The following is a 12,105-nucleotide window of genomic DNA, read 5'->3' as shown; positions in this document are numbered from 1 at the left end:
CCAAGTTGGTAAAGAGTAACCAACCACCTCACCGTAGCTTTCTTTGGCTCCCAATGTCCCTGGACTATGTAGTGCCCAGTACATGGTCTGCAGTCAAACACGGTAACCCTGTGTCTAAAGGAGGGACAAGTTTAGAAGGCCTGGTTTTATCTTCAAACAGCCCAGAAACAATCTGTCACTGGAACCACTGGAAACCCAGCAAGGCTCAGCTATGGAAGATGTGCCGTTTACTTCACAGTCACTGTGTGCTCACTGGACCTGTGGGTTCTCCAGTTGTTGTTGTTGTCATTATTTTATTTTTACCATTAAGGCCTAGACAAGATGTTCAGGCCTAGGTAACTGATACCCATCCAGCCTGCCATTTTGTTCTGTTACTACTATTATAAGGAAACTTTCTCCTATGTTGCTTCTGCTGTTACTAGGAAACCTCATGCCCAAGTTGATTATACATTCTGTTATGTTCTGTGCCCTTGGAAACCAGTCATGATAGAAGTCAGAAGAGCGGGTTTGTATAGTAGCCACAGTAAGCCTGGACCCAACCACCCAGCAGCACTTCCTGCACCCGTGTATAAGATTTTATGGTTTATAAGCTGCCCCCGGGGATGGACCCCAATGTAAGAGAGACACCCGCACCAATATAAGAAACTATTTGGAATAAGACTTCCATTTTGAGTAGTGGCTGAGTAAAGTTTAAGTTCCCAAGACCTCCCTGGGAACTGACATCTTACTTGGCAGAAAGACACGTGTATGTGTGTAATTGACATCTTGGTTGGCAAGTTAAGACATAAATGTTAGACAAGACAAGTCCCATCCTGGTAGACAAGTTAGGACATGAATGTTAGACAAGGCAAGCCCCCTGCCACACTTGAATACCCCAACCAATGGGAGCAGGACGAGTGTACAACACAGACACGTTAAGGAAATCCCCATCCTTAAATCCTGACTGGTGGAATAACTTGGCACAGATGTTTGTGGATTTTAGGCTTAAAAACCCTGTAGGATCTTAACTCGGCTCCTGAGCCTGGATTGCGGCCCTGATCGACCAATCCTGGGGTGTATGCACCACAAACTATCCATGTCTGAATGAGACCGATGTTCATGCTCTTTGTGTGAGGTGACTCCTGGACCCCAACATTATAGATTTTGTCTCTCAACTTGACCTTAAGCTCCTCAAAGAAAGGAGGCATCAGGGTATCATACATATCAGGTCATACAGTCACTTTCTCTGACAGAGTCCCATCTGTGAGAGTTAGTTCCCATGGCTGGCTTGATTGCATTAAGAAACACCTAGGGTGTTAATGAGGCTCACCATGGGTGTGTCTGTGAGGAAGACCCTCCCTGAATGGGAGGGGAGCCATCCCACGGGCTGTTGTCCAGGACTAAATAAAGAAGAGTAAAAGGACTCAGGCATGGTGGCACATACCTTTTCTCCCAGAATTTAGAGAGGGGGATGCAGACAGGTCGGTGAGGTCATAAGCCAGCCTGGTTGGCCTGCATTATTATTGAGTTCTAGGCCAGCTGAGTATACACAGAAAGCTCTTGCCTCAAAACAAACAAACAAACAAACAAACAAACAACAACAACAAGACGTTAAAAGAGAAAAGCCAGGACTCATCTCTCTGCTTTCTAGTCTGCTGAGGTGTGCATAGATTTTCTCGTGATCCTGCCACCACAGACAAGCTGGTCTTGTCACCATGTGCTTCCCGCTATGTTGGATATATGTCCCCTCAAACTATGTGCCAAAATAAATCCTTCCTTCAGTTGCTGTCTGTCTGTCTGTGTCTGTCTGTCTGTCTTTACTTTTTCCAGGTATTTTATCACACTGATAAGAAAGTGACCCATCTACCACTCTAGCCCCTGGTACAGAACAGTGCATGCTACAGTGAGAAAGTGACAGTCACCAACCACCCTTGAGAGCCTACATCCCAGCGCCTCCTCATGAGACATAAACTTGCCACGGAGAGCTTCTCCAGTCCTGCTAGCAAAGGAGTGAAGTGTCTCTTCTGATTCAGCCCCTCTCCTTTGCCAAAGGCTACCTACTCCAGTTCTGGGAATCCTGACACAAAATCCAGAAGCAGGTGGATTTGACACCCTCTGCTGGCTTCCTGCTTTCCTGTGGATGCTTGTGCGTGTGTGTCAGTTTGTGTGTGTGTGTGTGTGTCAGTTTGTGTGTGTGTGTGTCAGTGTGTCAGTTGTTTGTGTGTGTTTGTGTGTGTGTGTTTGTGTGTGTGTGTGTGTGTGTGTGTGTGTCTGTGTGTGTGTGTGTGTGTGTGTGTGTGTGTGTGTTTGTGTGTGTGTGTGTGTGTGTGTGTGTGTGTGTGTGTGTGTGTGTGTGTGTGTGTGTGTGTGTGTGTGTGTCTGTGTGTGTGTGTCTGTGTGTGTGTCTCTGTGTGTGTGTCTGTGTGTGTGTCTGTGTGTGTGTCTGTGTGTGTGTGTGCATGTGTGTGTGTCTGTGTGTGTCAGTTTGTGTGTGTGTGTCTGTGTGTGTGTGTGTGTGTGTCTGTGTGTGTATGCTGTGTGTGTGTGTGTGTGTGTGTCTCTGTGTGTGTGTCAGTGTGTATGTGTGTGTGTGTCAGTGTATTTGTAGGGGGCTAAATGTGGGAGAGAGTTTGTGTGTGTGTGTGTGTGTGTGTGTGTGTGTGTGTGTGTGTGTGTGTGTGTGTCTGTGTGTGTGTGTGTGTGTGTGTGTGTGTCTGTGTGTGTGTCTGTGTGTGTCTCTGTGTGTGTGTGTCTGTGCATGTGTGTTTGTGTATCTGTGTGTGTGTGTCTGTGTGTGTGTGTCTGTGTGTGTGTGTGTCTGTGTGTGTGTGTGCATGTGTGTGTGTGTGTGTCTCTGTGTGTGCACATGTGTGTGTGTGTCTGTGTGTGTGTGTGCACGCCCACGCACGCGTTCCTGTGTCTGTGTACGGGTACGCGCATGTGAGTGTAGTAACTAGGAAGGCCAGCAGAGGGCGTGGCTCTCCCAGCGCTGCAGTTAGGCTGTTGTGAGCCCCTGGTGCGGGTCTCCTGCAGGAGCAACGCAACCCTTAACCGCTGAGCTGACTCTCCAGCTCCGTGGAAGCCTCTTCACCAACTATTTATAACCAGTTACTGCTTCCTGCTTGGAGTGGGTGAGATGTATTTCAAGGTTTTCCAAGTTAAATGTGAGCTGGCGGTGAGGAGCTGGTCCCTCTCTGGTTCCCAGCTTGCCTCTGACACAGCTTACCCCTCTTCCAGAACGATTTGCTAGAAGTTTCCCAAGATGCAATGCTGTGGGGCCTTGATTTTCATCCATGAGACTGTACTGTCTGTCTGGGCATGTTTTCTTGTAGCCTCACTGGTTGACGCAGCTTCTGTTTGCTGGCCATCTGTGACCCACATCAACCCAGATACTTTGAAGTTCAATGTGTAATAAAAAGTTCTTTAAAAGATATGGGATTATGAAAACGAAGTCACAGAAATGTTAACAAAGGGCCATTTCCTGCTTCCTGTACTTTTCCTTTTCCTTTAAAAAATTTTTCTATGAAGAATTTATGCCACTATTAAACCATGGGAGGTTAAGGCAGGACAGGCCTGGATCACAGAGAGGGTGAGATTCCTCCAAAGACAGGTTGGCAGGAACCCAGCCTGATTTTTCTTTTTTTTGTTTGTTTTTGTTTTTTCATTGAATACTCAGGGTCTGATGGAAAAAATTAACCCAGGAAAAAGTTGAAATGGGCCTACAATTCCTGTGACCAATGGAAAGTGCTAATTGAGCATTTTCTCTTTTAGAGACCCAGGTCTCACATCCTAGGCCAGCCTTGAAATTGCTTTGTAACCTGAGGATGACCTTGAGTTTCTGACCCTCCTGCCTGTCTCCTAAATGCGGGAATATGTCGCTGGTCCTGGCTTGTGTGGTTCTGGGGACAAACCCATGGGTCCATGCACACAAGACAAGCACTTTATCAACTGAGCTGCATCCAGGGTACATTTTTGCTGTTTTGTTTTTTAAGTAAGGCTTTCCTATGTAGACCAGGCTGGCCTTGAACTCAGAGTTCCATTTGCCTCTACCTCCCCAGTGTGGGGATTAAGGGCCCTGAGTCCAGTGCTTTTAATTGAATGGCTCCATGCAGTCCACAGTCCACAGAGCTGTGGTTATTATATAAAGAGCGTCAAGAGTGGCTGCACTCCAGCCTCCAGGCGGTGATGGTGTTGGAACATGTCTGTAGTCCACTTGAGGAGGAGGAGGAGGAAGAGGAGGATAAAGAAGGAACCAACGAGAAAGAGGGGTTTAGGGCTGGGGTGCAGATAACAGAGATTGCCTCCAGCAACACCAGTGGCTTGACACTGCTGTACTGGCTAATCCTCCTGTCATAGCCCAACACGGGCAAGTGTCAGCAGCAAAGCCCCGTGGGGGCATCCTGGGAGTCCCAAAACAGGCAGGGCGGTCAGACGATGGGTGGCTGGGCTCCTGCCCTTTCCTCACAGACTTCTGGCTTCATGTGGCCATAGGCACACTTGACAAAGTAAGAAGACCCCAAGGGCTCAAGGTGCTGGGGATTCAAGGGTCCATCCACCGGCTTAAGTCCACCTCTCCCTTCATCCTGTGTGATTCTTTCTGGCCCCACTCTCTTATTAAAGGATAGTCATTCCAGTGCATACACAGTCACTTGTCAAACAGGGCCATTATCAGCAAACACCTTTACTTCCCGGCTTGCCTTCAGGAATGGACACGCACGCACGCACGCACGCACGCACTCACGCACACACACACACGCGCGCACACACACGCGCACACACACACACGCGCACACACAGAGGCAGAGTTGATATCTCAGAGTGTGACCGCTCACAGGCTCTCCAGGGTGCAATGGCCTGCTACTTGTGCACAGCTTGTTTGCTTGAGCAGAGAATGCCCTCTCACAGCGCATGCACTTAACTATGGCCATCTTGCATACCTCTGTTTCCGGGCAGGTCGCTCTAGAGACTCCTTCACTCACAATTCCACTGAGGACCACTTAATCACTGTTTGCCTTTGACACTAAGGAGTCACGTGGCTTTGACTGCCTTCAGCCAGAGGTCACTGCCCATATGCTTAGTGGCTGCGTCCCAGGCCTCATCGAGAGGTTGTACGGCTAAGAAAAGGCATCACGTGGTGTCCGCGGCTGCGCGCCATGCTCCTCCCAGAGCCGGACTTACCCTCTCTCTGGAAGCCCGCCTGTAGTTGAGGGTCATGAGTTCTGCGAACCTCTGCTCATACAGGTGGAGCAGCAGCACCAGGTACAAGCCTGAGTTCATCAGCTCACTCTGTGCCTGCATGCGGAAGACAGAGTCCACAAGTTATCTCTGAAATATTCACAGGCTCAGCCGCAGGGCGGAAGGTAACAGCGTAGAGGAAGCAAGAAAGGGGGCAGCATGCATGTGGGTGGGGTGGGGATGTGGGCGTGGGCAGGGGAGCCCTAGTCCAGAGGAAGGTCTGCCCTCTGGAAGCACAGAACCGAGCAGGAGACCCAGGGTGGCAGAGCACAGCCACTCTCCTGAGGTTCTCTGCCACCCAGGGGAGGAGGCTTGGAAAGTTCTATCCCATGGACGTTTGAGAGACTTCACTGAACCCTGTACTGCATGTTGTACAGGGCAGGATGCCCCAGGGCTTGCTGCTGGACCTGATTCCCCCACGTCAGAGAATGAGCCCTGATCACAAACAGCTATGGCAGAGGCTGTAGTGAGAGACTGGCTGAGTGAGACATTCGTCAGAGATGTTTTTGATGGCAGGTGGCAGGAGGGTGTTAATGACAGAGTGTGTACACTCGTGCACTTTTGAGTGTGTGTGTGAGTGTGTGGTATGTGTGTGTGGTGTGTGTGTGTGTGTGTGTGGTGTGTGTGTGTGTGTATGTGTGTGTGTGTGTATGTGTGTGTGGTGTGTTGTATGTGTGTGTGTGGTGTGTGTGGTAGGTGTGTGTGTGTGTGTTGTGTGTGTGTGTGTGTGTGTGAGTCTCTGTGTGTGTGTGGTCTGGGCGTGTGTTGTGTGTGTGTGTGTGGTGTGTGTGTGTGTCTGTGTGTGTGTGTGTGTGTGTGTGTGTGAGTGTGTGTGTGTGTGTGTGTGTGTCTGTGTGTGTGTGTGTGTGTGTATGTGTGTGTGTGTGTGTGTGTGTGTGTGTGTGTGTGTGTGTCTGTGTGTGTGGTGTGTGTGGAATGTGTGTGTGTGTGTGTGTGTGTGTGTGTGGTATGTGGAGTGTGTGTGGGTGTGTCTGTGTGTGTGTGTGTGTGTGTGTGTGTGTGTGTGTGTGGTGTGTGTGTCTGTGTGGTGTGTGTGTGTGTGTGTGTGTTGGGGTGTGTGTTGGTGTGTGTGTGGTTTGTGTGTGTGGTGGTGTGTGTGTGTGTGTGTGGTGTGTGTGTGTGAGTGTGTCTGTGTGTGTGTGTGTGTGTGTGTGAGTGTGTCTGTGTGAGTGTGGTGTTGTGTGTGTGTGTGTGTGTGTGTGTCTGTGTGAGTGTTTGTGTGCGTGCGCACCTGGCTGATGTGGCTAGTGTATGCTGGCAGGTATTCATCTTGCATTTTTTTAAAAATGTATTTATTCCTTGAGTATTTTATACATTTTACAACATATTTTGCTCATACCCACACCTCCATTTTCCTAGTAATCCTCTCAGACCCTTTCCTAAAACCACTTCCCAACTTTACATCCCTTTTTTGTTTCTTATCTTTTATGACCCACCAAGTCCGGTATGTGCATGAGTATGAGGCCATCCACTGGAGCACGGGACTCCTCCCAAGGACCACACTCCTGAGTAAAACCGGCTTTCCTGGGTCAGCAATTGGCTGCCAATAGCCCTTCTGCTAGGGGTGGGGTCTGATGAGTCCTCTCCGACCCCTACCAGCATTTGGGATTTTCACAAACCTTATGCACAGGCTGGGAAGATGGTGAGGTGGGAACCAGATTAGGCAGAAACAGTTTAGACATTATATTTTCTCCTGTCTTTCTGTGTCTGTCTCTCTGTGTGCCTCTGTGTGTGTGGGTGTGTGTGTGTGTGTGTGTGTGTGTGTGTGTGTAACTGCTGGTGTCTTTGTCAGGAAAGCTCTCAGAAGACACACTTTACAACCTTGTTACATGGGTGTGTTTCATTTTCCTAGACCTTCCTTTGCCCAGGGAACAGGCTCTGGACCTCAGTTCTGTTTAGTTCTTCATGAACATAGCGATGACCTCGCCTCACCCAAGGCCCCTTCCACCTGCTGGTTTAGTCCTGTTGGCCCCTCTAGAGGGGGTACCTAACTAGGGTCTCGGCTGTTGCTGGGAACCTCGGGGCCTTTGCTCAGCCTTTCTTTGGTCTGTTGTTTCCATGAGTTTATTCTGTATATGGGTCATCTCTCGGCCTGGCATGGTCTATCACGTTGTTATAGTTTTCAGTGACGTAACTTCCTGTGGGAGCCTCATTTGTGCTAGGCATTTACTCTCTGGCTCTTAAATACTTGTCTGTTTTGTACTCCGTATCTTGTCCTTGCAAATGCTTCTGCCGTTTGTTGGCTTCTGCATTTGTTTTCTTCTTTCTGGAGCTTGAAGCAGGAGCTGCAATTCGAGGGTGGGACGTCCTGCCTGTAGCTCTGTAGTTCCTTGGTTGTGCTCCATGCCCCTTCCCCACCCACCCCTCCCAGGAGCACTAGGAAGGACTCCCCTCTGCAAGGGGAGGAGGGGGATGGCACACCCCATCATCCCCATCAGTCCTCCCACCAAGTCCCATGGGTGGTGGTGCTCCAGGATAAGCCAGCCCGTGCTCAGGGAGCCACTGAGCCACAGGGGACGAAGATCCTCTGCCGAGGTCAGGACCTTTTACAGCATCCTTGACAAGGTCAGAACTGTTGACGGTGCCCAGGTTAGCAAAGCACAGACTTGACAGGGCGGCCTCCTCGGGCAGCTGTCTCCTTCCGGCAGCTACAGAGGTGCTTTGTTGGTCATCCCCCTGCTCAGGAAGCTGGAGCAGAATCCAAGTCTCCTAGGACCAGGTGGCGGCCAGGAAGGACTCAGAGGCTGAGCGGGGATCGATGTGCCCTTCCTCCTGTATTTGGCTCTCTCGGGCTCTCGGTGTGACAAGTGGCCTCAAGGTCACTTCACTGTGCGAGGCCTCTGTACTGTCTCTTTTTCAAGACTGAAACTCACTGTCCAGGAGTCCTAGACTCCTGTTTTTGCCTTTGATTGTGTGTGTGTGCACTCGCACACGGGAGCAAGCACATGTGCTCTTCTGACTTCTACCCCAAACAGGCACCTTGCTTTTTCATTCACGTTTTCCATTTTATCCGTATCCACCTTCCAAAGCCACCTCCTCCAGGAAGCCTTCCTAATGTACCAAATCTTACCCCTCTCTCTGCCAGAGGGTTTTCTCTCCTTGCTGGGGTCAGGAGTAGGGCTTTCGGAGTCGACTCTGTGGCATGAAACGGCAAAGCAACCAGCTACAAAATGGCTTGGACTGGTTGGGGTTGTCGAAGCATTCAGGAGAGTCATTTACTTTTTATGCCTCAATGAGGCCTGGAGGCATGCAGATGGGAAAATACCCACCAATGTTTTCTGCAGATAATTTGAAAAGTCACTTCTAGTAGATTGGCCTCTTCTCTATTCTGTGGGTGGGAACCTGTCACTCAAGCCATAAATATCCCCTGCCTGAGGAGCTGCTGACTTGGGCTCCACTGGCCAATCAGGGAGGCTTGTTACCATGCGCCCACTGCATCAGACTGTCCCCGGGGATCCTGGGAATCACGTTTTGAAGTTATTCGTTGGTGCCACCCTTGACCCGATCTAGGTCACTCTGCCTCTCATGCTGAGTTCCTTCTGTCATCACCGGCCTGTGGAACGGGCTGGGGACACAAGGGTGAGATGGCATGGGGCACTGCAGACAGGACCTCTGGCAGCCTCTCTGTCTAGTATCCATTACCTCCCACCCCCCGGCCCAGCTCCTATCTCTTGGTTTCTTTAAAATTAATAATTACTGTACGTGTGTGTGTGTGTGTGTGTGTGTGTGTGTGTGTGTGTGTGTGTGTGGTGCATATGTGCATGTCATGGAACACAAGGAGAGGTCAGAGGAAAACTGTGGAGCCAGTTCACCCCTTCCATCCTTCCAAGAACCTTGGGGTTGGGATTTGGGTGGTAGACTTGCCTAGGGAAGCGCAAAGGTCCTGGGTTCTGGTCCCCAGCCCTGAAAAAAAAAAAAAAAAAAAAAAAAAAAAAAAAAAAAAAGAGACAAGAACCTTTATTAGAGGAGCCATGCAGCCTGCCCGTCCTTTGACAGTCATTGTGGTCAAGATTGGCTCTGATGGAAAGTGCCAGCATCCAGACCACACAGGGCCGAAGCTGACAGCCTGGCTCCGTGTTTTACGAAGCCTTATGTGTTCCAGAGAGGCCCCAGGATCTAAGGGTGATAGTTGTTTGCATGCGACTAAGGACATCTGTCCTCGGCTGAGATGAGGAGGCAAGGTCAGGCCTGCGCTTCAGAGAAGTGACTGTCAGAGGCCACCAGGACCCTTGAGTGCCACAGCAAATGTGCAGGGGTGCATCTCTGGAAGTCTATGGGTGTGGCTCCTAAAGTGCTCTCCCATGAGAGGGGTGGCCCAGAGCCATCGGCGCTGTGGCTTTAGGTAAACAATTTTCTCTGTGCAGCGTGAGGGTGACTCCAATTCATAAAAGGGGACTGGTAACCTCTGTTCTGCCTGTTTCCTGCAGGCGTTATGTAAATTGAGCTAACACAGGTGGCCTTGATAGTTTGCAAAACAAATACGTGCTGAGGGGGCAAGGACAGAGAGTGGGATTTCAGGAACACTGTGCCTGAGGTCTGTGGACAACCCTTCTGCACCTGGACTCCTGGGGTCTGGCCCAGTGCCTGGGGCACAGTGTGTACAGAGCAAACACATGCACAGGTGAACCAAGGATAAAACCTCGGTTTTTCCACAGCCCTTTCTCTGACAACCAATACTGCTCACCTGTATTCTTCATTAGAGGGTAGCCTTGTTGGTCTTGGGTATCCCAGCACTGTGTGGGTGTTGGGGGGGTACACAGTAAGTGCTCAATAAAAAGCTTTGACGGCTAACCTTTTAGAGTATGGATGCGTTCCCACAGTTGAAAACAAATGACACCTGTCCCCTTCCAGGCCAATGGAGCTTTTGAGGTTACACTTGGGCATCAGTATTTGAACAGGGAGAAAGACTTGCAACTAAAAGGCTACAAGCTGTCATCTGGGGTGCCAAACCATGGGGGACTTCTGCACGGTTCTGTTGTTGCCACTGTGAGGTGTTTGTGTAGCTCACGCTAGTCTCAAACCTGCTATGTAGCTGTCAAAATGTTTGCAGAAAAAGACCTGGATACAGGCTAATGACATAAGAGTTGAATTAAGTCCCCTCTAAGGGAGACTTTTGGGCTAACAATGATTTTATCCTTTCAGATTTATGTACTTCACGATCGTGGTTATTAACTTTGGGAGAATATGTTTTAAGGGAGGGTGTCTTTGAGTTATAATGGTAATGCTGGGCAAAATTTAGTGACAAATATTTATTAACTGCTTATTTTATAATAACAAGTATTACTGCCTCTAGATCAGAACCATGTATTACGATACAGATCGAGGCACAAATGCAAAACACATATGCAATTTGAAAAATTATAGCAGCCACGTGAGTTTTAAAAACCAGTGAAATTAGTATGAACAAGGTATTTTATTAACCCAGTACCTCTAAACCATCATTTCAATGTATAATTATAGCTATATGTTGCTTAAGCCCAGGGACACATTCTGGGAAATGTGTTGCTAGGTGATTTAATTGTGTGACCAACCATCAGCATGATCTCACGCAAGCCTAGATGGTAGAGCCTGCATACACGGGGACCTTGTGGTACGAAGCACACACGTGTGCAAGTCCAGTGTTTGCAGAGAGGGTGTTAAGCTCCCTGGGGGGTTAGACTCCAAAATTATCACCGTGACATTTATTGTTTGTTTATTTACTTACTTATTGGAGTGTGTACGGGAGAGTGTGCCACAGTGCACAGGAGGAGGGCAAAAGCAGCTTTAGGGAGTCAGTTCTCTCCTTCCACCAAGTGGGTCCTGGGGATTGAACCCAGGTTGTCAGCCTTTTGCTGCAAGCACCTTTAGCTAGTGAGACAACTAGCTGGCCCCAGCGTATGGCTTTTAATTTTTGGTATTCATTGTTTCAGAAATTCTCCATTTTGCTTCCAATTTTGAAGACAACATCACTGGGTACAGGTTTCTAGGCTGGCAGGCCTTTAAAGTATTTTCATTCTACTCTTACATGGTTCTTGAGAAACTGCATTTTAAAACATTTATATCGATTCATGTGTATGAGTGTTTTACCTGTGTGTGTGTGTGTGTGTGTGTGTGTGTGTGTGTGTGTGTGTGTATGTGTGTGTGTGTGTGTGTGTGTGTGTGTTGGTCTGGAGGGTGAATGTGATCCCCTGGAGCTGGACAGTTAGGAGCCCCAGTGGGGTACTGGGAACCGAACCCTGGTCCTCTAAAGGAGCAGAGTTAGTCCAAGGCTCTTCTGTGAAACCAACCCCCTTGCTTGGCCCCTGTTGGTAGATGGTGAAACCTTTAGGAAGGGGGACCTGGGGAGGTCCTTAGCCACGCATGCGCTTGAAGGAGGGTGCTGAGTACCTTTTCTCCCTCTGCTTCTTAGCTCCAAAGGTGAGCGGTTTGTTCCACAGAGGGCTGCTCTCACCAGAGGCCCAAAGTAATGGGGCTCAACCTTAGACCTTAGCCTCCAGAGTCAGGAGCCAAAACAGAGCTTTGAGTAACACTCTGGCTGTGAAGGATGAAGTGGAAATTTTAAGGGTTCTGTGGAAAGTCAGTTGGATGGTGTTTTGCTGGGGCAAACACGTGAAGAAATGTTTCGTTAAAGTGGACACGGGTGTGAAAGGTCAAGGCCGACTCATGAGGGACGTTTCACTGAAGCAGACACAGGAGAGAGGGTGCTCTGCTAAGGACACGTGATGAAGGATGCTTTGCTAACAGCACACATGTATTGGTCCACCTTACACTGTGTAGGCATTTTGAGCTGGCGGTTTGTTTGCTGGGCTCCACAGAGAGACATGGCCCTCCTGGTGCTGAGCTGCATTTGCTGGGCTCCACAGAGACATGGCCCTGGTGCTGAGCTGCATT

At 49.3% G+C, this 12,105-nt stretch overlaps 1 protein-coding gene across 1 annotated transcript in view; it reads right to left on the bottom strand.

The window, feature by feature from the left end:
• LOC116910358 (probable E3 ubiquitin-protein ligase MARCH10) overlaps positions 1 to 12,105 on the bottom strand; it is a 28,455-nt gene that overhangs the window by 4,571 nt on the left and 11,779 nt on the right. Inside the window, exon 4 of the mRNA XM_032914212.1 lies at positions 5,158 to 5,271. Within this exon, the coding sequence (XP_032770103.1) occupies positions 5,158 to 5,271 (114 nt within the window). The remainder of the gene's footprint in view (positions 1 to 5,157; positions 5,272 to 12,105) is intronic.

Source organism: Rattus rattus, chromosome 9 (assembly GCF_011064425.1).
Source record: "Rattus rattus isolate New Zealand chromosome 9, Rrattus_CSIRO_v1, whole genome shotgun sequence".
Classification (NCBI taxonomy): domain Eukaryota; kingdom Metazoa; phylum Chordata; class Mammalia; order Rodentia; family Muridae; genus Rattus; species Rattus rattus.
The sequence above is the reverse complement of the archived record's forward strand: the minus strand, read 5'-3'. Positions and strand labels throughout refer to the sequence as shown.